General features: G+C 38.2%; 2 protein-coding genes across 3 annotated transcripts in view; one reads left to right on the top strand and one right to left on the bottom strand.

Annotated features, from left to right (window-relative positions):
• Nucleotides 1-4,458, top strand: part of ETFDH (electron-transferring-flavoprotein dehydrogenase) — a 35,928-nt gene extending 31,470 nt beyond the window's left edge. For both annotated transcript variants that reach the window (XM_011959703.1, XM_011959702.1), the window contains 4 exons: nt 1,580-1,748; nt 1,954-2,136; nt 2,398-2,619; nt 4,129-4,458. In XM_011959703.1, the coding sequence (XP_011815093.1) occupies nt 1,580-1,748; nt 1,954-2,136; nt 2,398-2,619; nt 4,129-4,292 (738 nt within the window). In that variant the 3' untranslated portion in view covers nt 4,293-4,458. The remainder of the gene's footprint in view (nt 1-1,579; nt 1,749-1,953; nt 2,137-2,397; nt 2,620-4,128) is intronic.
• A 459-nt stretch (nt 4,459-4,917) lies between these two features.
• On the bottom strand, nt 4,918-19,006 carry PPID (peptidylprolyl isomerase D). Its single transcript, XM_011959704.1, has 10 exons — nt 18,792-19,006; nt 16,916-17,056; nt 15,055-15,161; nt 12,878-13,066; nt 11,429-11,551; nt 11,169-11,275; nt 8,935-9,076; nt 6,559-6,645; nt 6,425-6,467; nt 4,918-5,615 (listed from the first exon to the last, which is right to left on the bottom strand). The coding sequence occupies exons 1-10, from the start codon at nt 18,874-18,876 to the stop codon at nt 5,527-5,529; spliced, it is 1,113 nt and encodes a 370-aa protein (XP_011815094.1). The 5' UTR covers nt 18,877-19,006; the 3' UTR covers nt 4,918-5,526.
• Nucleotides 19,007-25,523: the final 6,517 nt, after the last annotated feature.

The following is a 25,523-nucleotide window of genomic DNA, read 5'->3' as shown; positions in this document are numbered from 1 at the left end:
AGTACATTTTCTCATGCAAACCATCTATAGTTCAGTTGCTGTGTTGCGGGGTACATACAGACATTTATTGTCTAAACTGAAAAATATCCCACTCTTTATCAGAAATGTATACTAAGGTCCAAAGAATTGTCTTTATTTAATTTTGGAAATTCAGCTTGTCCTTAATCAGAATCTATTGTTTAGGGTGGTAGCTAGTTGCAGTGGTGCCATGATTAGAGCATGGGTTTATATCCCTAGCTGTCAAAGTAAAACAAAGAGGGTGTATAGTATCCTTTGTAAGTCTTGTATTACCCCGAATGCATGTAAAAGCAAATCACAGTTTTTTTGTATGCCCTTTGAAATTTTCAGGTCCACTTAATTTTGGGGGAAGAGAGGGTACAATGTGATATTTCCATACATGTGTATAATGTTTAATGATCAAATCAGAGTATTAGTATACCCATCACCTCAAACCTTTATCATTTCTTTTTGTTGGTAATATTTAAAATATTTTCTTCTAGCTATTTGAAAAAAATAATAAATTATTCTTTATTATAGTCACTCTAGTACTATAGAACAGAACTTATTCCTCCTATCTAGCTGTATTTCTGAATCCATTAACCATCTCTCTGTATCCCGCCCCCACCCCCCGCATCCCTTTCTACCCTTCCCATCCTCTAGTAGCCACTGTTCTACTCTCCACTTGCATAAGATCAACTTTTTAAGTTTCCATGTATGAGTGACAACATAGGGTGTTTATCTTTCTGTGCTTGACTGACTTGACATAGTGTCTTCCAGGCTCATCCATGTTGTCACAGCTGACAATATTTCATTCGTTCTTCCAGCTGAATAGTATTCCATTGTGTATATATGTATACCATGTTTTGTTGATCTATTCATCTGTTGATGGACATTTAGTTTGATTCTGTATCTTGGCAGTTATTATGAATAGTGCTGCAGTAAATATGAGAGTGCAGATATCTCTTCCACATACTGACTTGCTTTCTTTTGGATATATACCCAATAGTGGGACTGCTGGGTCATATGGTAGTTCTATTTGTAGCTTTTTTAGGAACATCTATACTGTTTTCCATAATGGTTGTACTAATTTACATTGCCACCAACAATGTGAGAGTTTTCCCCACATCCTCACCAGAATATTTTTTGTCTTTTTGATAATAGCCATTCTAACTAGGGTGAAAAGATATCTCATTGTGGTTTTGATTTGCAAGCAAATCACAATTTAGATAACAGCATTCAGGTTTAGAGAATATTTTAACTATGACATGGATATGTATAAATAAAACATTCTATTTAAAACATATTGATGCTTCAGTCCTAAGTCTGTCCCATGTAGATTAGTTATAAGGAAGGAAAAAGAAAAACTCTCACAGAAAAATAGTAATAGTCCTAATCCTCACTCTTAGGGCAGGAAGAATAAAACTGCCCTTGCTCTGTTTTATTCCTTTGCTCAATTCATTTTCATGTATTTATTTTTCAGCCTTTCCCTACAGCTCTAGAAGACTTTAAGACTGATTTGGAGTATTCTGTTGTGCTTAATTTGAGCTAACAAATGTATTCTGAATCTTTCTTTCCTTAGTCTATACCAAAACTCACCTTTCCTGGTGGTTTACTAATTGGTTGTAGTCCTGGTTTTATGAATGTTCCCAAGATCAAAGGTACTCACACAGCAATGAAAAGTGGAATTTTAGCAGCAGAATCTATTTTTAATCAACTAACTAGTGAAAATCTCCAATCAAAGACAGTAGGTAAGAAATTCCTGTGTAAAGGAGAAAAAAGAAAATTGCTGGGTTACGTGTATTTCAATTGACATTAAAAGATTTGTATTGCATCTGTCACTATCTCAAAAAAAAAAAAAATTCACTCATCAGGTATCAAAGTAGCAAAATACTTTAGCGTATCTTATGCACATTTGGGCAGTTTCACACTAACATTTCCTGTTTTTAATAAAAGGACTCCATGTAACTGAATATGAAGACAATTTGAAGAACTCCTGGGTATGGAAAGAGCTCTATTCTGTTAGAAATATAAGACCGTCTTGCCACGGAGTACTGGGTGTATATGGAGGGATGATTTACACTGGAATCTTTTACTGGATATTGAGAGGAATGGAGCCATGGACTCTGAAACATAAAGGTAATTCAAATGAGAGTATGAGTAACATGATCATTAAAAATTCATGAATGGGATCCATTAATTTGACAGAGTGATCATTTTAATGTTTTAAACTTGCTTGAAGAAATTATAAATTTAGTATCTAAAAACAGTATATTATTACTTGAGGGCTAGTCGTATTTCTTTGGTGTAATAACATTTTGAAGTTTTTATACAAATAGGCTTAAGAAAAAGTACTTCATAATTATATTTTGTTAAGCATTTCCCTCAAAATTGTTGAAGGTTCTGACTTTGAACGGCTTAAGCCAGCCAAGGACTGTACACCTATCGAGTATCCAAAACCCGATGGACAGATCAGTTTTGACCTCTTGTCATCTGTGGCTCTGAGTGGTACTAATCATGAACATGACCAGCCGGCACATTTAACCTTAAGGGATGACAGTATACCTGTAAATAGAAATCTGTCGATATATGATGGGCCCGAGCAGCGATTCTGTCCTGCAGGTAATCATTTCCATCCATTCCTAAATATTTGCTTAAAACATTTTAGTAATGTGATTCCGTTCTTTTAAAAAATGATTTCTGTATCTCCTTCCGTTGCTTAGAAATTGTAAATGACTTCATCCAGCTTCCTTTAGGAAACTTACACTTTTAACTACTGGTTTTGTTAAGCCTAGTTCAGATGACATTTCTCAAAAAAAAAAAAAAGCACTTTGTGTACCCTCAGACTAAGATGAAGATTCTTGAAGATAAAATACCTCTCTTTGCATGTTCATGTGACTATTTAAAGTCATTTCTGTACGTATTTGGGTGCATGTGCTAGAATAACACGTTATGGTTACATTCAGTCCAAGAAATGCTCTGAAACTTTAAATTCACCATGAATATTCTTTTAGTGCTGAGCTTTCAACTCAGCACTTACAGTAGTAGGAACCAGGTCTCAAATGACATGGTAGAACAAAATAGTACTCAGATACTTGAAAACTAGTACATTCACAAAAGAAGCTATAGTGTGACTTGGTCTTTTGATTTTTGTCATTACAGTGGGTTTTGAACTCCCTGAGGTTACTAAGGACTGGATCTAATTTGGTTTTTTAGCTGTACCATCAGGCTCCTCTTACCCCCAGGCACCCACGGTCTGAAAATAAGAAAATTCCAGAAACAAGTAATTCTCGAGTCTTAAATTGTGCACGTTAAGTTTTGAATTGTGTACCATTCTAGCTTGTCCCACTCTGGATGTGAATTATCCCTTTGTCCAGCATATTCACGCATAACATTCGTTATGTCACTTGGTAGCTATCTCAGTTATCATCAGACTGACTGTCACAGTATCATGCTTCTGTCCAGTAACTCTTACTTTAAAATGTCCCCACAACGCAAGAGTAGTGATGCTGACAATTCAGAGATGCCATGAAGTGCTTCAAGTGAAAAGGAGAAAGTTCTCTATAGAGAAAAAAATTCTATGCTGAGGTTGCTAAGGTCTACAGTAAGACTGTATCTTCTGTGAAAGAGGAAAAAGAAATTTGTGCATTTTGCTGTTGGACCTTGAACTGTAGACGTTATGGCCAGAGTGTGGCAAGTGCTTCCTTAAGATGGAAAAGGCATCACATCTGTGGGTGAAATACATGAACAGAAATGTGTTCTGAATGACAGCGTTAAGCTGGGTACTATCTGAGGTTTCAGGCGTCTGCTGGGGATCTTGGAACTTGTCCTCTGTGGAGAGAGGACAACTGTGAATAAGGGAGGACTTCGAGGTTGTGTGGAACTCAAACACTGAGTGTCGAGTACCCTTGATAGTGAGACAACTCAGCCGAATACTGCTGTACCTCCTTTTATTATGTACATGTAGTTTGTACTCACATCAACAGCAATGCACCAAGGTCTTCATAATACTCTCTATGGGTCAGCATTCAGAAAGCAACCTTTAAGGTTTCTGTGGCCACTCTTTCTACTTTTGAATTTAAAACATTTTTAAAGTTAGGCACTTCAATATTATTTATTTTTACTTTTCAGGAGTTTATGAATTTGTACCTGTGGAACAAGGTGATGGATTTCGGTTACAGATAAATGCTCAGAACTGTGTGCATTGTAAAACATGTGATATTAAAGATCCAAGTCAGAATATTAACTGGGTGGTACCTGAAGGTGGAGGAGGACCTGCTTACAATGGAATGTAAACTGCAGCTAACCAGTTTCTTTAAAATATGGCAAGCTAACTAACTTTAAAATGTTTAGAGATTAACAGATGTCAAAATGTCTTTCTGCATAGTACTGAACAGAATATACACAGAATGATTATGAAATAAAAATTTTATACTATATCTAAGATTGTCCCATAAAAAATTTATGAGTATTTCTTTTAAATAACCTTCATAAGAATGCAGCATCTTCCTACTTCTTCAGTTCTTCAGAGATTCAGTACCAAGAGCAAAATTCACTACTGGACTTTACGTTTGACTTGCCAAAGTTAAGTATTCAAATATAGAAATGAATATATATTCTAGACCAAAGTTTTATTGAAACACAGCCATACCCATTGGTTACACATTGTCTATGGCTGATTTTGAGTTACAACCACCGAGTTGAGTGGGTATGACAGATTTACATGGTCCACAAAGCCTAAAAACTTTATGATCTGGCCCTTGCAGAAAAAGTATGCCCATCCCTGAACAAGTTTGTTTGTTTGTGTGTGTGCGTGTGTGCATGTGTGTGTGTGCATGTGTATGTGTGTGTATTATCTATAAGTATGAAAACTTAGCATCATCCAACCATAGATACATCAAAGAATTGAAGGAAACAATATACAAACTAAATTGTCATCTCTTTACTCAGTAAGATGTGTCTTTACAAGTTTAAAAAGACTGGACACCATTATTCTTTATGAATAATGCAGATAACCATTTTAAAAAACATTTTACTTGGTCGGACACGGTGGCTCACACCTGTAATCGCAGCACTTTGGGAGGCCAAGGCAGGGGCAGATCACGAGGTCAGGAGTTCAAGACCAGCGTGACGTGACCAATATGGTGAAACCCCATCTCTACTACAAATACAAAAATTAGCCGGGCGTGGTGGCATATGCTTGTAATCCCAGCTACCTGGGAAGCTGAGGCAGGAGAATCACTTGAACCTGGGAGGCAGAGGATGCAGTGAGCTGAGATCGCGCCACTGCCCTCCAGCCTGGGTGACAGAGCAAGACTCCATCTCAAAGAAACAAACAAAACCACTTTACTGACTGTATTGTGACACATTTATTAAGCATGAACCCCTATCAGTACTCCGAAACTGTAAACAATAAGGAACTAAGGTGTCAAAAGAAACACATTAGGGATCATATTAATAGACAAAAACCTTTACCTTTTCTTATTGCATTTACACAATCAACACACAATAAGCAAAACTGAATCCTTTCTAAGCAAACATTTTTGCATATACCGCCTTCTCTTTATCTTTCTGTGCCTTTATCTTTTGTTTGACTTTCAGCAGTTCTGCCTGGATAGCTGTAAAATAAATATACAATGTGAGTTATTTCTCAAAATATCCAAAAAATTATGGTGACTGTTTTAATGTTAACTACCCCTTGAAAAAACTTCTCCATGAAGTAACTAAGCCCTAGTAACAGAAAATCTGAGCAATCACACAAACAACAGAAATGAAATGTAATTTTAGAGGACTGTCACTGAGAGAACTCAAGTACATCAAGATTTGCCTTCTCCCTCTACATTAGGGAAGAGTAACTGCTTCCCTTGTTTCATTTTAAAAGTAATAAGAGACCAAAAACATTTTGTAATATCCAGATCTACTGTCACTATTCATAGTTGGTTTATTTGAAAAACAAGCTTATTTTTGTCATAGTTTCCTAAAACATATAACCAGTACTTCAGTACTAAGGTTATGGCTACATTCAGCTTGAAGAATAGTCCCAAACGTTAAATTTACCATGAATACTGTGTCTTACGATGCTGAGCTCTCGACTAGAATAACCAGAATAGGAACAGAGTCTCAAAGGATACCGTAAGACAAACAGTATTTAGACATATTAAAAACTACAGAGATGATAACTTGAAGAATAAATAACGTGAAAAACTAGTATATTCTTGAGCGGGAGTAGAATATAAGCTCTTTGAGGACAGGGACTTTGACTGTCTTGTTCATTGCTGTATGATAATGCCTGGCCCAACAGCAGGCATTCTGTAATATCTTTTGAACAAACATCTAAAATCTGGCAAAGTGAACAAGTGAACAATGGTTCCTGAGGATAGTTTTTAAATAACAAAACTAACTTTCACTACAAAAGCTGCCAACTTACCTTTATCTTCTGGTGCTATCTCCTGTGCTTTCTTAAGATCAGCCTTTAATTGGAAAAAAACATTTAAGTTAGGTGTATGATTTATAAAGGTAGTTGTCTATTTTAAAAAATTAAACATTTGGAACAAAATTTACCAACGCTTGATCAAATTCTTTTAATCCTTGCCATCCTTGAGCTCTGCGGTACAATGCTTTGGTATTTGATGGGTCTATTTCAAGAGCCTACAAAAAAGTATAAAGCTAGTATTTATATCAAAGTATTTATTTATATCAAAGTATTTATATCAAAGTATATATATGCCAGATTTCAATTCATTGCCTATCAACTCCAAACCCATCCTTCACTGCTCTGTGAAAATGGAGCTGAAACCTGCAAATAGCTCTCCTCTGCCAGTGGGCAGTAAGTTTTGTCAGCAGAGGGCGCTGAATGGACATGGGGGAGAAAGACATTTCTCTACCAGTTTCCAGTATGCTCCCCACACTGTGGTTTCAATCTCCCAAATAGGCCTGAACTAACACTTATGAGAGAAAATCATTTTGAAGAAAAATTTGTATATACTTTTTACTTGAATTACAAGTTTTTTAGGAACATTAATAATAACTCTTAAGTTATAAACTCAAGTTTTTTTTTTTAAAGACAAGGTCTCACTCTGTGGCCCTGGCTGGAGTGCAGTGGCCTGATCACAGCTCACTGCTGCCTCAACCTCCCAAGCTCAAGTGCTTCTCCCACCTCAGCCTCCGAGTAGCTGGGACTACAGGTATGTGCCATCACACCAGGTTAATTTTTTTTTTTTTTTTTTTTCTTAGAGACAAGGTTTCACCATGTTGCCCAGGCTGGTTTCAAACTCCTGGGATCAAGCAATCCGCCCGCCCTGGCCTCCCTAAGTGCTGGAATTACAAGCATGAACCACCATACCCAACCTAGGTTTTTTCTTACAAAAGGTCTTTTAACCTAAGAGACTTTATGCATCAGGTCTCTCCCCTAGAACAAACATTTTTAAATTATCTTTTGTTTATATAACATCTTTTATATAAACAAATACTTAGATTTTATTATCTGCCTCACAGGTCAAAAAGAGATCCGGGCTGGGCACAGAGGCTTTTAACTAATCCCAGCACTTTAGGAGGCCAAGGCGGGTGGACAGCTTGAGCCCAGGAGTTAAGAGACCAGCCTGGGCAACATGGCAAAAACCCATCTCTACAAAAAATTTAAAAATCAGCGGGGTATGGTGACGAGTGCCTGTAGTCCCAGCTACTTAGGAGGCTGAGGTGGGAGGATCACCCGAGCCCAGGAGGTTGAGGCTGCAGTGAGCTTTGATTGTACCACCACACTCCAGCATGGGTGACAAAGCAAAAAAAACAAACAAAAAAGAAACCCAGAGTGAAGACCCATCTTTTCTTTTGAAAAGTTTTTTCCTCTGTTGTATGCTCCCTTCTAAATATATTCCTATCCCTTATGTCATCTACCCTACCAAATTAGGATCTCATTTTAGTTCTACTTGCTCTGAGCATAGCTAGTCTAGGTACATGGCTTAATATGTAAAATTCTTAAAATGTTTCATCTGGAAAACTTTTCAAACTGTACAACAGGAAAGAGAGTCATAATCGCTCTATTTGAGGAAGGTAAAACTGCCACCTTTCTAGCTTTATCAGTTAGCATACCTGGATGGCCCTCCTAAAGATAAATGACCCGTTCCAATAGAACCCATTCTCCATAAATAAGTCCTGATGAACCTAAAGTGAAACTGAATCACTTAAGCTTCTTGAGGATATGGATCTTTTAATTAAAATAACTTGTCTCTGTTAGGTGCTTAAAATGTGCCAGGCACTAAATGCCTTACATTATGTTATATAACTTTCTATAACTACTCCATGGTGGCTCACACCTGTAATCCCAGCACTTTGGGAGGCTGAGGCGGGTGGATCACCTGAGATCAGGAGATTGAGACCAGCCTGGCCAACATGGTGAAACCCTGTCTCTACTAAAAATACAAAAATTATCTGGGCATGGTGGCATGCGCCTATGATCCCAGCTACTAGGGAGGATGAGACAGGAGAATCCCTTGAACCCGGGAGGCAGAGGTTGCAGTGAGCCAATATTGCACCACTGCACGCCAGCCTGGGCGACAGAGTAAGACTCTGTCTCCAAAAAAAAAAAAAGAAGAAGAAGAAAAGCCACGCCTGACTGACTCCATAACCCACATTCTTAATCATTCCTAACTTTGTCTTCCAATGCCTAACACATAATAGGTGCTCTTAAGTAAATACATGAGCTGATATATGTGCTTCGAGAAAAAAAGGCAAGGATCTTCATGGCTGTTGAGTGACAGAGTTATAAGCAAAATGAATGCAGAGAAAGAATTGAGGGTCCAAAATATTTAGAAACCAAATGTTTTCTTAAGCCTCAATAGGTCCTATGAATAAGATATATTAATATATATAAAAATTGCTACTATTCAAACTAAGTCTTAATCCAACTTACTCAAAAAGTTCAAGATTAAACAGACTTACCTCCAAACAACTGTCAATTGCTCCCTGCCAATTTGACATCTTCAGTTTACAAGCACCAATATTCAGTACACAGCTTAAAGCTATAGGTTGCAGCTTGGCTCTATCTGCTGTCTCAATAACACCCTTTGAACTGTCCACGTATCTGCAGAACGCATTAACAAAAGCAGTATGAAAGGCCACATAAACAGGAATTACTCTTCTTCTGTATGTCCAGAAGTGTTATGTCATTTCTGATATAAAAAGCTCTAAAAATGCTATTAATAATCTTAATGATCACACTTTTTAAAATTTTTCTTAAGAAGGCTTAAAAAAAATTGTTTTTGTTCCAACTTTTTTCCCCAAAGTGTTCAAAGAGGCCAATGTAAGACCAATTCCCAAATCTAATTATGCACTAGTAACACTTTTCTATTTTTGAAACTCAGGTCTCCACTATGTACTTTCCAACATAATTATGTTTGGAACCAGGATTCTCATAATAGGAGAAGGGAATTCAATAGGGGAAAGATGAAGGAGAACTCTATTGCGTTGATTTTGCATTGTCCCTGAAAAGGGCCCAGAAACTGACCACACTTGGCCCCCAGAATTTGGTTTCTAAAGTTTCCTTTCTCTGAAAGAAATCAGAGGTCCTTGGAAAAACTGCTGTATCAGATCTGAAAGCAAGGCAAGATGAGCTTAGAACATCTTGTGCAAAAAAGCAAGCAAGTGCTCACAGACTAATAGGAACATGCCAAAGGAAAGGGGCCTTCCACTCAACACATCTGGAACCCTTTGGGCATGAAAAAGAATGACAGTAATAGTGTACTGACAGACAGAACTAAAAACTACCCATAAGATACCCTCTAGTCCCTGCTACTTGGGAAGTTGAGGAGGGAGGATTGCTTGGGCCCAAAAGTTCCAGACCAGCCTGGGCAATATAAGGAGGCCTTGTTTCTATAAAAAAAAAAAAAAAAAAGAAAAGAAAAGAAAAATATCCATAGGTCTACAGTGATACTTAAAAAATATGCAAGAGGCTCTTGCAAACAGAAGAATGCTAGTTAATAACTGTATGATGATAAAATTAGAAGATCAGTATAATAACAGATTCAGGCATGGATATTCAATGATGCCAAGGTCCACTGGGTGAAAGGTTGCTGGGGACTAGATATTCACACAATTTCACAGTACTACCTCAGACTACAAAACAAATGCTTCTGGCTGACACTACTTTAACCACGTGTGTGAACTCAAACAGGCCAAAGCGAAATGTGTCTTCAGGATGTGATTTCATAGGTGATACAAAACAACACCTAAGTCTTTTTGCCAAAATATTACACCTCAAACTAATCTTAAGGAAACAAACACATACAGATGGAAGTCTATAAAAACAACTGACTTGGACTCCACAAAAATGCAAATGAATAAAAAACCGGGGAGTTAGGAAACATAAGTAACTAAAGAGATACTATCACTAAATACAACATATAATCTTAGTTTGGCCCCAGGATTTTTCTAAAAAATTGAAACAACTGGGGACGCTGGAATATGGATTACTTTTTTATTTTTTATTTTTTTTGAGACAGAATCTCACTCTGTTGCCCTGGCTGGAGTGCAGTGGCATAATCTCAGCTTGCTGCAACCTCCACCTCCTGGGTTCAAGTAATTCTTGTGCCTCAGCCTCCTGAGTAGCTAGGATTACAGGTGTGCACCACCATGCCCAGCTAATTTTTGTACTTTTAGCAGAAATGGGGTTTCACCATATTAGGCAGGCTGGTCTCCAACTCCTGACCTCAGGTGATCCACCCACCTTGGCCTCCCAAAGTGCTGAGATTATAGACGTGAGCCACCATGCCCGGCCTAAATATGGATTGATATTACCTATCAATATTACTTTGGGGTGTTTTAATGGTATTGAACTTATGTAGAATGTCTTTGTTTCTTAGGAAATACATGCTGAAATACTTAGGGTAAAGTATCACAGTATCAACAACTTCCTATTAAAATAGTTCTGTAAAAACATAAACAGCAAAAGTAAAAAATTGGTGAATGTAAGTAAAACATATGTTATGTACTACTCTTTCAACTTGTCTTTTGAAATTTCTCAAAATAAGCTGAGGGGAAAAAAAAGGAAATGCAACTATTTCAACACACCTGCTTATTCAACAAGTAATTTGAAAAAATATAATGAGCAATTCTTAATTTTAGTTTATAATTCAATTTATAATTTCTTAAAAATAATTTGATAGAAATAATATTACCTTAAAACTTTTGCATATTTTTTAATGGCCATCTCCCAGTTCTGGGATTTGAAAAAAGTATTTCCAATATTTTTTAAGTCTTCTGTTATTAATAAAATTTTATCTACCTGTATAAAAAAATACAAAAATGTTGGATTTTAGTAAGTAGATTAATGCTAGATTCTATCATATGAGAGACTGAAACAAAAGCTCAAACTTTTAGTACTAAATATTTTCACTTACTAAAGTAATTAAAGTTTGACTAATCTGAAAGTACTCACGTCTTTTAAATCTATATCCGCATCCTCAGGGAAATCTGGATGACTGTCGCCAGAGCCATCTTTTGGGAATATTCCCCAATCATCTCCTTCCTTCAATTCTCCACATTCTGCAATAATGCACAACTGTAAAAATAACCCTAAATTGTAGAAGTGCACTATCGTAATAATGAGAGGTAAGTTATACAGCTGAAGTCACTGCAACACTGTCCACAGATTTATGTGAGGAGGCTCATTTATTTACTATAATGCTGTTTTTATACATTCTAACTAATATGATAATGTTATATTTACATAAGCATTTTACTGCTACTTAGGAGCTCAATAAACACAGACTAAATTGGCAATTTTATCACTGTCTATGTAAGTGGCATTAGGTGGGGCATGAGCTTCCGGTTTACTACTATTCTCGTCACACACTGAGTGACAGCCTACCTCCTACAAGTAACTGAGCTTCCAACTCCCACTCACCACTCACAACCCTGTCACTTAGGCTGGGTAGTATTACGGTCATTTAGGGGTTTTTCTTTTTCTTTTTTCTTTTTTAAGAGACAGCATCTCACTATGTTGCCAAAGCTGGTTTCGAACTCCTGGTCTCAAGTGATCCCCCCACCTCAGCCTCCCAAAGTGCTGGGATTACAAGCATGAGCTATCATGCCCAGCCAATATTAAGGTCATTTTGATTCACAGACATTAAGTACACAAGGGTCTTCAGAGATAATCTAGTCTAAACCCATAAGTAATTTAGACAGGAGAAAACAGGTGTGGAAAAGTTAAGTAACGAAGTCAAGGCCATGCCTCTAGTTAATGCTACAATCCAGACAAGATTTTAGGTTTATTATCCTCATTCTGCTATGTACTACTATACATACCGACTCAAAAGTTTTGCAGGTATAAGAAGACTTAACATAAACTAGCAAAGATAACCAAAAGAAAGTTGAAATAATAAAAATCTCCTTTAAAACTACTCCAATTGTCTTTCCCATTGTAGAAAAGTTAAAAAAAAAAAAAAGTGGCAGATCCAGGTTCCTATACCCAAAATTATTATAACATTTTTCCAGCTAATAATCACTGATCCTTTTACTTACATTTCTTTAATATCGCAACTAATAAGCTGGGCACGGTGGCTCATGCTTGTAATCCTGGCACTTTGGGAGGCCGAGGTGGGCGGATCACAAGGTCAGGAGTTTGAGACCAGCCTGGCCAACATGGTGAAACCCTGTCTCTATTAAAAATACAAAAAAAATTAGCCGGGTGTGGTAGCGTGCACCTGTAATCCCTGCTACTCTGGAGGCTGAGGCAGGAGAATAGCTTAAGCCCAGGAGGCAGAGGCTGCAGTGAGCCGAGATTGCACCACTGCACTCCAGCCTGGCACAGAGCGAGATTCCATCTCAAAAAAAAAAAGATAGCAACTAAGATAATAAGTGCGTTTCACTGTAACTTTTTACTTACTTTAGCAGGTTTTTCACCTTTCACTTCCACATTTTCCAATATCCTTGTCACTCCTATTCCTTTAATTACTTGGCCAAACACCACATGTTTCCCATCCAAATGAGGAGTTGGAACTGTTGTGATAAAAAACTGAGAACCATTTGTGTTGCGGCCTGCGTTTGCCATGCTCAGTAAACCCTCCCGATCATGCTGTAGAAATAAAAATCATTAAAAGAAAACCAAGGTTAGATGTGTTCTTTCTGAATCGTGTGTTAGTCTGAACTGTTCTTTTACTGAACATAAAACTGGGGTACACTATACTACCATTTAGATCAAACTGTACTTTCTTTTACTTTCCACTTATAACATTTTTAATTACTTTTTCATAAACTGCAACCTTTAATTCACAAAACATGGGGCACTTAATCACTTTTTAAACTTTAAAAAACCTTACCAAAGTGAATAGGTAACAGAAACAATAGTCCGGGGGAAGCTTATTTCTAAACTGGCCATGAGAAGATACTTATACTTCACCTTTAAAATGAAGATGCAGCATTATGAAACTCTTGTCATACATTTTGCCCTTTTTATGATGAATGCTCTTTTTTTCTGGGAAGATCTGAACAGTCTTCCAAATTCATAAATATGCCTACAGTATGAGTCTTCCTTTACGTATCAATAAACTGGGAACAATAATGGGATATTGAATTTACCCAAGACATTCAGTTTGATACTTTCCTAATCTCAAAAGAATCCAAATCATACAGGATGTGGATTAGGTTTTCATCCCAGATGAATCAACTCTTCAGAGAGTACTCAAAAGAAACTGCTGCATGCATCTTGAAATCAAAATTCTACCTTGGCATAATACTGTCAAAGCATCTATGAAACCCAATTTCTGAACCTTTTCACTTTATCTCCTAGGCTTTCTAAATGTATTCCTTGTTGGTGCACGCACCGTAACTCTGTTATATAATGTCTCATGACAGCCCCCCACCCCACCAAAATGCCTTTTACTCCCCTCAATCTAAATCAAATTCAGATTTTAAGGCCACCAACTTTATAGAAAGCAAGAACCATGTGTCTTGTCTATAGGCCCCTTTTCTCTATATCAACCTGATCGTCACATAACCTTTAGGTTTCATCCTTCTGGTAGCTTCCCTTGGTACAACAGTAATTAGAACTTTATTTCCTCAACGTGTCTTTCCTCACCCACGTCCCTTTTTAAATTCTGTATCAATACTACGGTTCCTGCCTAACCAAATTTCAGCCATGTTGCCACCTTGCAAGACCCAGTCTGCACAGCCTATGTAGCCAGCCATTCCTCCTCAATGACTTCCATAATTCAGACTGCATTAATCACATCTTCATTCTACAGTATACAGACAGTATGTATTAGCAATGTCATACAAGCAAGGTTATTCAATCAATTTAGCATTTATTTATACACTATTATCCTCCAGTAGTTCCATGTATCTTAATCTTGTCTCGGAGGTAGGATTATAAATTCCTTGACATCAAGGCCTTTCATTTTTATAAACCTTTGGTGCCAGTGACAGTGCTGCACATAGAATTGCAGTCTCAGTAAACACTGGCAGGAAGACTGATGACATTTTTTCAAATTATCCTAATAACCTTGCTCATACTCCTTCTTTCCAAAAATATCACTTTACTTTTGTACTGTATTACATGTCCATTCTTATAACTTGAATGATGCAATATACCCCCATTACATCTTGGGACAACGAAGATAAGAAGGCACAGGCACCACTAAAGTCCCTTAGGAGCTTGGACATTTAACTACATCTGCTATTGTGCAAATCCCCTGACATCCTGGATATTAGTGATGGTTTTGTTGCTCTTCAAATTCAAGGATAAAGATGCACAAGTTACCATCCTTCCAACAATGAAAACATTTTTCCTGGAAACAATTTTGCCAGATGCTGGTCGCATTTAAAAACTCATTGGCTTCACTGAAGCATATAAAAACTGGATCACAATGAAATAATGCTAAATAAAATCATTACTGCATGAAAACTTTTCCATATTAAAGAACTGTTATTTACAAAAGTGATTCCTTTTACAAGAAATGGGAGAATCTAAGCACACTTGAGACATTTTTTGGTGTCTTAATCCAACAAGTATTCCAGATATATAAATCTTTTTATCAGCAATAACATGCATTTTCTCTACTTTACCTTATAATGGAAATTTTCATCTTCAAATTTTTCACCATAAATACTTTCTCCACCTGTCCCATTCTGATTTGAGAAGTCTCCACCCTGAATCATAAATTTCTTAATAACTACAAAAAAGGAAAATGGCTATTAGTGACTGAGACATGGATGCCTTTAGCAATGCTTACTAATGGATATGTATGTAACACAACTTTCTAGTGCCTGACTCTAGTCATGTCACTCTCCTGTCTGCCCTTCCCCACCCGTCCCCGCAATTTCAAATGGGTCACGCTTTTCACCATCTGAATCCAACCTACTTTCACTGCCTGATCCCTGCTAACATTCAGAAAATCGGTTCAAATGATACCTCTCCTATAAAACTGTCACTGAAATCCCAAAGCTCTATGTCCTAATTTTTCTCCCACAGTATCTTGACTCTGCCTACATAACATACGGCATTATGATCTGCCACTTCCAGCAAACAATAATCTCCTTAAGTACACCAACTGTATTGTTTTACATCCTCATAACTATGTGCATGTACACATATCAGTTACTCAACAATGTCTGCTGTATGAAGACCAATTATTCCCAGTAGATTTGTTCTACCCTAATGGAAAATTTTCAGCAAATATATCACTTTGTGTCAAAGGTTACCAAGACTGCTTTCATGTTGAGAGAACGCTAGAGCTCACACAAATCAGTATTTGGCTGGATCACAGTGGTAAGGATGCACAGTGAGATGATGAGGGGGAAGACATAGGCTGAATCTGGAGAAATCCATGTGCAGGCTTCCTTATGCTTTCTCCCTCCCACGAAGTGCCACAGAACACACACTTCCCCCAGCAACAAAAATGCAGCAACGTGTACACAGTATCTCTGCCCAGGAAAGCCAATTAGACACTCAGCACCCAAGGTATTTATTGGGCACACTCTACCTAAAATGTACCAAAATTCCAGCCTCCCGAAAAGAAAGCACACGTTCATGTTTGTACAAATAGACTAGGCATAGTAAATCACCCTTACTATTTAGGAAATGGTTCAAGTGTCAAGTTCTCCAACTCCAACCAAGTGCTACTCTTGCAGGCAGACCTTTCTAAGGATAGCAGTCTCACGCCTGCTGTGTTAAATATTTTCTGCATGTAGTTTATTAGCATATTTTGAGTTTTTATTAAACATGAAAGTAAATAGTTTAAATACTTTTTAAAAAGTTAATTTTTTCTTAATAAATCGTTTAAAAAAACATTGCTCATGTGATTATTGCTTATTTGCCTATTTATTAAACAAATATTTACTGAGTTCATACTCAATAACTATATTAGACGCTGAAAACAAAATGGTGAAAACATATAGTTCTTGAACTCATAGAGCCTGCAGTCTATTGGGAGAGCCATTATCACTAAACAAAAGTATGATTCATTACCAAGTGTGATAAGCAGTAGAAAAGGGCATATTTTGACCACATTATCACCCATGTGCCCAAAACACTGAATCTTCAAATCTGCTGCCTTCCCAAGCACTCATGCCCCAAAATTACGCGTTAACTTTTTTGTCACCAGGCAATGAAGCTACCCAAGGTTGGTTGACTATGGCCTTCCTTTCTCCATCAAATCATCTTAGAGCGAAGGAGAATGAGAAGATGGGTAAAGCTAGGGGAGTCCATTTCTCTACAGATAAACCTTAGTACCATGAGTAATTCCACCTTGCACAGCCTAACCTTTAAGAAACTGAGTTACTGCCTCAAACGGGGAAGCTAACAGTACTTTTTGAGCTTCACTTCCTACTTAGCGTTTTCTTCCCTAACTCCTAAAGAACAGGACTTGTCTATATGACTTGTCTATATGAATCTTGTTATTACAAGATTCAGAAAATTTACACATACTTCGATGAAAAAGGCATCCTTTGAAATGGAGAGGTTTCCCAGTTGTGGGTCCAATGCCTTTTTCTCCTGTACACAGTGCACGAAAATTTTCCGCAGTTTTGGGTACAATATCTGCAAACAATTCTAGGACAATTCGACCAACTAAAAGAAAAGAAAATCTTGTCAGTATGCAAAACAACCAAATAGGCAAATGATAAAAAGGTTGGTATAATTATGGCAGCAGATCAATCATGAATTACCAAGTTCCCCTTTATTGTAATTTTTCTCTTTTTTTGCAATTTCAAGAACACAATAGATTGTTACTGACTATAGTCATTATGTTATACAATAGATCTCTTGAATTTATTCCCCCTTTCTAACTGAAATTAGGTCTCTTGTGATCACATCTACCCAACCCCTGAAATCCATCATTCCATTCTCTACTTCAAGGTCAGCTTTTTAGAAACCACTTGTAAGTGAGATCATGCAGTTACTTGTCTTCCTGTGCCCAGCTTATTTCATGTAACATAATGTCCTCCATATTAATTCACGTTGTCAAAAGTGACAAGATTTCATTATTTTTATGGGTTACTAGTACTCCATTGTGCACATACACCACATTAAAAAAATCCATCTGTAGATGGAAACCTAGTTTGATTCCATTATCTTGGCTATCATGAATAATGTTATAATGAACATGGGAGTGCAGATACCTCTTTGACATACAAACTTCATTTCCTTTGAATACACTTACTAGTAGAATTAGTGAATCTTATTGTCATTTTTCTGATATTCAAATTTAGTCTACCTACTGTCATGTATGTGTGTAAACAGATTTGAAACATCATACCAAGGATCATAACCAATTATAGTAGCCAAAAGATTAGCACTATGTAAGAGATATCATTCAAAACAAATAGTTTTAAATCCTGAATAATTTCTTCAAGAGGTACTGAGAATTTCCAATCACCAAGCAACCAACAGGAGAAAATTAAACAGTCTTTGGATGGGCGAACTGGCCACGTGTTACGTATACCTGCAGCCTTTGTGCTCTGAGCAAACTGCCTCGTGCAGCCTCTAAAGCAAAAGCTGTAAAAGTTCCCCCTCTAGATAGCACCTAAGACAGGTGAGAATAAACCTAGCCCTAGCTAGTTGCAACAAACTGAATGTACGTGTAAACGTGTGTGTGTCCTGTACATGCATTCAAATACACTGCCTGGCCAGCAATTCTAACATGTTCCAGAACAAGGCCAATCCAGTTACAAAGCAACACGCTCCCTAATTCACCAGGCCTTAGGAACTTCTGAGTGGCTATGTAACCTAGGCAACACCATCACTACGTTGCGCGCATTTTCCCAATGGCAAATTAAGAGAAAATGGTGGCCCATCTGAATGGACCTCTAAGTTAAGAATCAGTAATAAGGCAAAGGCAATAAGCAAACAAGTCCCTTTAACGTATAAATAATACAGCACGTGCTGATATATTATCTCATGTGGCAAATATAGTTTCCTGGGGCCCCGCAGACGCATATCCTAGGATATGCTTTCTGAACTGTCCCACTGCAAACATAAAATAATCTTATTTCATGTTAACTTGGTAGTGCAGAGGTGGCGTGGAAGTGTAACCAAATCAGGAGAGGCAAACCTAAAGGACGCCACAATTCCCGAACTAGAAATTTCCAGAAACTTCCGCACGACCGATGGCATTGATACAAGGGCATTGGATCGATCTAGCCCTAGATGCCCGGGCTTGCTCCGGCGGATCAGTCTGGGTAGCCATCCCCTCCGCGACACTGAGCAGCCACCGGCCGGAGCCGCCTTCCACCCTTGGAATCCCCCAAATCCAGGGAACCCCCGCCTCCTCCGGGCTTTTCCGCCAGCGTCAGACTCCGCTCACCTCGCTCCCCTCCGATGTCCACGTCAAAGAAGACTCGAGGGTTACTGGGGTTGGAGGGCTTGACTTGAGGGGACGGATGCGACATCTCGACTTGTAGACGCGTTTGCACGCAGGATCCGCGCACCTCGTAGCCGCCCGGCAGCTCAAACTCCAGAACGCCTGTCTCCGCCGGAGACTGGCAGCGACGCTGACCGGCCACTTCCGGCGCGAGACCGGAAGCCATGGTCTGACTTCCGACACCGCCCCGCTCCCCCGCGCGGTGTTTCAAAGCGCGTGAGCTACTCCGTGGCGAGAACCGCGTACTCTCCGCCACCCCTTCCTGGCTTCTCACTTGATGGAAGTTACGGTCCCAGTTCTCATTATTCTTCTCGCTTGTATTTCGTTGCTTTCCTACCATCGTGGCATAGAGACCTTTGGAGTCAGCCCTATGCTAGCGTCAGCTCTGCCACCAACTTGGGTGTGATTTCTCAGAAATTCAGTTTGCTCGTCTGGAAAAAGAGAATAAAAACGCTGACCTCGGAAGGTCGTTTTGAGGATTAAAGACATGAATCAGTGCAATGCCTGGCACAAACTGGTGGATCCCAACCAATAGGAGCCTTATTATTGCCATGTCGTTGCAATTTGATGTTCACATTACAATGTAAGTGATAAGGGTTAGACTAAACGCTCCAAACAGCTGAAGCCGAGAGTCCAGAAGAGAGCGCAGTTTGATTCTTGATAAAACTGTATCTGGCCAGGCGCGGTGGCTCACGCCTGTAATCCTAGCACTTTGGGAGGCCGAGGCGGGCGGATCATTTGAGGTCAGGAGTTCGAGACCAGTCTGACCAACATGATGAAACCCCCGTCTCTACTAAAAATACAAAAAAAATCAGCCGGGCCTGGTGGTACATGCCTGTAGTCCCAGCTACTCGGGAGACTGAGGCAGGAGAATCGCTTGAACCCGGGAGGAGGAAGTTGTAGTGAGCCGAGATCATGCCACTGTACTCCACCTGGGTGACAGAGCGACACTGCCCCCCCCCCCAAAAAAAAATACTGTATTACTATAGCCCACTTTCCCCTTATGGGGAATCTGTGTAAAACATGTACTTTTTACATATATATGTGCGTGTGTGTGTATACATACATATATATATGTGCGTGTGTGTGTATACATACATATATATATGAGGAGAGCATAGTCTAACCTCTTAATAAAGCCTGATTTTGGAGAAGAGTGGCAATTCCCTGTGTAGATGCTTTGCCTTGTAGTTCTGTTGGAGCTCAGCAATTTGGATTCAGCCTGAGACTTACCTTATCAATAAGGCATGAGATATCCTTAGATGCTTAACATTTTTTTTTTCTTATGAGGAAGTAAAAAGTATTGGAATCCAGCACTCGAATTATGTCTCAAAAGCCAGGAGCCTTGTGTCAACAGCAGCAGCCAGAGTGGCTTTTTGGAAGGAAAGACCAGTGCTGATTTTCCCGTATCAGAACTGCCACCATCCCTCCAGATGAAGGCTCCTGCCCTACTTGCTACCTGGTCTTAGGATATGTAAAAGTTAGAAGGGTTATGGTCAAAGAACAACTGGTTCCTATTCTCAATTTGAATTTGCCTATGATGTTATACACTGGGTGAAGCACGAAAGTTGATGTTAAAAAAGGAAAAAAAAGCAAAAGCTTCAAGTTCTGACTACAGCATATACTTAACTAGGAATGTTACCAAAGAAAAGTCACATAATTTCTCTGAACCCTTCTCATTTCCTTTTCGGTAAAATGCCAAAGAACAGGGTAAAAGAATGGAAAAAGATAATGTGTAAGCATTTGCCTTGTAATCTCTAAAGCATTCTTATACACTGTATTTTAAATCACTGATAATTAGACGCTATGGTGCCCGAAGTTGTTTTAAAATAACCTGGAGTCAGGTAAGCGGGTGGGGTTGTGGATGAAACATAATTGGCCAGGCAGATGATTGGTGCCTGGGAGTTTATTATACTCCTCTTCTTTATTTTGCACATTTACATTTTTTCATAATAAAGATTTTAAAAAGTAAAAGAGAAATTACATGTATTACTAGGTACTCATAATAAAACTAATTTGTTGGCTGAGTGTGGTGGCTCATGCCTGTAATCTCAGCACTTTAGGAGGCCAAGGTGGGTGGAAGGCTTGAGCCCAGGAGTTCAAGACCAGCCCAGACAGTGTGGTGAAACCTCATCTCTACAAAAAAAAAAAATTGTTCTAAACAATAAATAAATAAATAATAAAATAAAACCAATTTATGGAGTCTTTTTTAATTAAAATACCAACACACCTTTTGTGAAAAAATAAACAATAGGTGTTGGTGAAATTTTAGGACAAATCAGTAAGGATATTATATTGATTGAATTTTTCTGCATAACCACAAATTTGCCTCATTAACAAAATGCATACCTACATAGGCATGCCCACATAGATAACTCAGCAAAAGTTGATTCAATTATATGACAAATATTTAGCTCTTACTGTTACTATATGCCAGCCTCCATTCTGAGTGCTAATGATACAATGATGAAAAAATATAATCCTTATCCTTTTTTTTTTTTTTTTCTTGAGACAGGATCCTGTGCTATCACCCAGGCTGGAGTGCAGTGGTGCAGTCACAGCTCACTGTAGCCTCAACCTCCTGGACCCAAGTGATCCTCCCACCTAGCCTCCTGAGTAGCTGGGACTACAGGCACATGCCACTATGCCCGGGTAATTTTTTTTTTTATTTTTAAGTGTAATTCAAAATGATTCCCTATCAGATTTCCTTACTGATCCTTTCAAATTCCAGCACATTAAAATTAATATCAAATGTTAATTTCTTATGTTCTCCAATTCCTGGTGTTTATTCATGGTATTTATTCATGGTGGTTCCCTGAAGACCCAGGATGACTCAGAACAAAACTTCCATGTCCCTTGATAAACAAGAGCATCAAAATCATTCATTAATCCAGTCTCATATCTGGGCTGCAAACTGATAACTTATACTTTGTCTCATATTTATCACAATAAGTTCACATTAACATTTTTATTCTGATCTACTAGCTTAAATTTAACATTTTAGTAGAGATGGGCTTTCACCTTATTGAATGGCTCCTTGGGAATGATAGATAGTAAGAGGAGTTTAAAAAAACAAAATTTAGCTCCACAAGGACAAGAACCTTTTTTTTTTCATTACTCTATCCCCAGCACTTCTAACAGTGCCTGACACATAGTAGGTGCTCAGTAAATATTTTTGAATGAATGAGTTATACAAAATACTAATGGCTTTGAGAATTTTATAAAATAATGTTAACAAGAGATTTTATTTTCATGCCTTCAAGTGTAATTCAAAATGATTCTCTGTATCAGATTTCCATGCTGATCCTTTCAAATTCCAGCACATTAAAATTAACACCAAATGTTAATTTCTTATGTTCTCCAGTTCCTGGTGTTTATTCATGATATTTATTCATGGTGGTTCTCTGAAGACCCAGGACGACTCCGAACAAAACTTCTGTGTCCCTTGATAAACTAGAGTGTCAAAATCATTCACTAATCCAGTTTCATGTCTTGGTTGCAAACTGGTAACTTATTCTTGGTCTCACATGTATCACAATAAGTTCCCATTAGCATTTTAATTCTGATGTACTAGCTTCAATTTAACATTTTATTAGAAGAATTGTCACACATATGCCATAGCCTCTCAACCATTATTATCATGATGAATATACTTAGGTAAGCGTATCTTCTCTGCCATCAGAATTCTGGAGTTCACATTCAGTCTCTAACAGATCATAGTTTGCGCCTTTGGACGAGTTACTTAGCCTCTTTGTGCCTCACTTTCCTCATCTATAAATTAGAATAATAATATGTATCTCCTAAGGTTATTATGAAGATGAAATGAAAAAGATTAAATAAAAGTGTTTTAGTATCTGACACATAGTAAGTACTCAATAAGTGTAAGCAATTATTAACCATGAGTAGCTAATACTTCATTATAGTAGTTACTAACATTAACATATATCAAAATGAATGTTAAAACTGCAAAGAGGTTTTGAGGATTTCTTTGCATTCTTACAAGGAAAAAAAGTGACTTTTCCTGCTCTGCAGGTTTCTGGGTGTAAAAGATTAATTCAGATGTTACTCTCACTATGTCTAGGTTTTTCACAGCAAAGCAACAGCTTTATATAAACTGTCATATTCCTAGAACCAAACCAAATAAAAGAATTGTACCTTTCAAAACCACTCAGAACTGGATCTCTAGTGAAAAAATAAACCTTTTCCTAGAAGACACTTGTCCTACTGTCAGTCTGCTTACCTGGAATAGGACTTCTGAGTTCTGACATCTTGTCTGTGCTTAGCAAGGAAAAGAGCAGGAGAGAGACAATCATGCCCCGTTTCTTAGGGCTGAGGACACAGTTTCATCTGGATGGAGTGGGGAGTTTTCCTGTTGTTATAATTTCTGTCTGTTGCTCATAAATGTGGTAGAATAATATTAATAGATTGCCTTCCTCCCCAGTATTCTCTTCTGTCGATCTCATTGCCCATCACCCCAAACAAGCAGCTAGGCATTCTGTGCTCTTTGCTTTTAAAGAAAGAAGTGACAGCAAAGAAAGCAGAAGGAACAAAGGGAGTCTTTTCCTGGCTTTGGTGTTGCAAAAGGCTTGGATTTACAGAGACAGATAAAACTCTTGGCATAGCAAAGATTTGGACAAAACATCTTTTGTAAGATCATGGCTTTCCATTCTCAGAAAAAAAAAAATCAAACAAAAAGAACCCACTTTCTGTGTTGGGAGATGACAAGATTGTGGATGGTGTACAGGGGAAAGTAAGAGAGGAGGCAATGGCAAGGCAGATTTCCACAGTCCCAGAAACTGGAAGTCTTACGATGGTCCCTGTCACACACCTGGGAAGCCACCAAACCTCCATAGATGGGTTTATGAAATCCAGGAGCAGAGGGACGTGTTCCCTGATTCCTGAACTGTCCCAGGAAGGCAACAGGCCCCAGAAAGTGAACAAGATTCACAGTATGAGTAGGTAGATAGGAACTAGACAGGGTCTCAGAGATTTTGTATGCCCTAACTTGAAGTGGAAACAAAATATCCCTGTACACCCATGTTTGACATGGAAAAGAAAGGCAGCCTCCACATTTAAAGGGAGCTTACAGAAGGGAACTCTGGACTCATTAGAGGTTTGTAGAACTGATAACTGAGTTAGGATCATGAATTTCTCACTGGATGTCTGTGTAGACAGATCACACTGAGAACCAGAGGCTCCCAACCCCCAAATTTGCTGTTATCTTAGGCCTTTTTGAATTTAGATCCAACCCCAAGGGAGAAAAAGGAGGAATACCAGAAATAGACACGGATTATGATATTACCAGCCCTTTGAAACAGGCAATTCAAAATTGAATTTCAGAGGAGTTATAGAAAAAGAAAGTTGTATTTCATTCAGATCTAACTTTATTCCTTTACATGGGCATAGGTTGTAGATCACTGAGGTCCTTACTAGGATCCTGGACAAATTTGAAGTAACATCCAACCTCTTTGTCAAAGGTAAGAAATTAGGAAGGACAGCAGAGTTAGAAGAGGAAATTTCAGGATCCTGTGTGTAGAATCAGACTCTGAAACCAAAGATAGAACTCCAAAGAACAGTTCAGCATGTAGCTCCTTAAAGAGGAGATGAAATGAGTCTGCTCCTTCCTAAAGGAAGCACTGGTGTTGATGAGACAGTAACATATGGGAGAGTTTCCTAACCGAGAACCCCTGCTCTGAACCATGTAGAGAAAGTGATGCTTCCACTACAAGAGTCATAATTACAGATCAGAATGAGAGAGCAATTCTCAGGATTTGCCTGCTAAATTTACGAGTATCTAAGGATAACTAGGTCTTCTGAGCCAGAACATTGAATCAATGAAAGACAGCAAATGCCACCAGGGGACAGTAGAGTCTCCACTGGCAGAAATCATTGCACAGACAGAAGTGGTGCAGTGGACTTTGTGCCTGAGGACTCCCAACAGGACAAGCTTCTTCATCTAGGAGCTGGAAGTGACATGGCAAAAAAGGATATTGATTATCAGTTCACAATAGCACCAGGTAGACAGGGCTTATGTGCAATAAGGAGTAATAGTAAAATCTTTCTGAAGAGCAGTAAGATTATTTTCTTCTCTGCAGAGTAGTAGGATTAATGTTTACTGTTTTCAGTTGAAAAAGTGTATTTACCCATATTTGATAGAACAAAACCAATGATAGACTTGTTCAAATCCTCAGTATTTCTTTTCTCTGAAAAAAAAAAAATTTACATGGACCTAAAAGAACTTTTAAAACAATGACTTCGTGAGTATCATAAACAAAAATAGTAATAATTAGCACCTATTGATCATTACTATGTGCCACACTTAAGCCAAAAGAAATAAATAGATATGCAACTAACAGATGCTGGTGTCTCTGAAAAAGGTTATGCTAAGTAGAAGAGTTTATATAGAGAGGATCTGTTAGGGCTTATTGATTGACATGACTTTTGTGACCTCTTGAGGATTTAAGATATTTTCCCAACAGCAACAGTAAGCCAATGAAAATGATTTTCAGCAGGGTTGACATGAAAAGATTTGCATGTTTAAAAGACTATTCTGGACCAAGCACCATGGCTTCTGCCTGTCATTTCAGCACTTTGGGAGGCCGAGGCAGGGGATCACCTCACCCAAAGCCAGGAGTTCAAGACCAGCCTGGCCAACATGGCAAAACCCCATCTCTA

Source organism: Colobus angolensis, unplaced genomic scaffold (genome assembly GCF_000951035.1).
Source record: "Colobus angolensis palliatus isolate OR3802 unplaced genomic scaffold, Cang.pa_1.0 Scaffold5, whole genome shotgun sequence".
NCBI classification, from domain to species: Eukaryota; Metazoa; Chordata; class Mammalia; order Primates; family Cercopithecidae; genus Colobus; species Colobus angolensis.
This window is presented reverse-complemented; position numbering and strand designations above follow the sequence as displayed.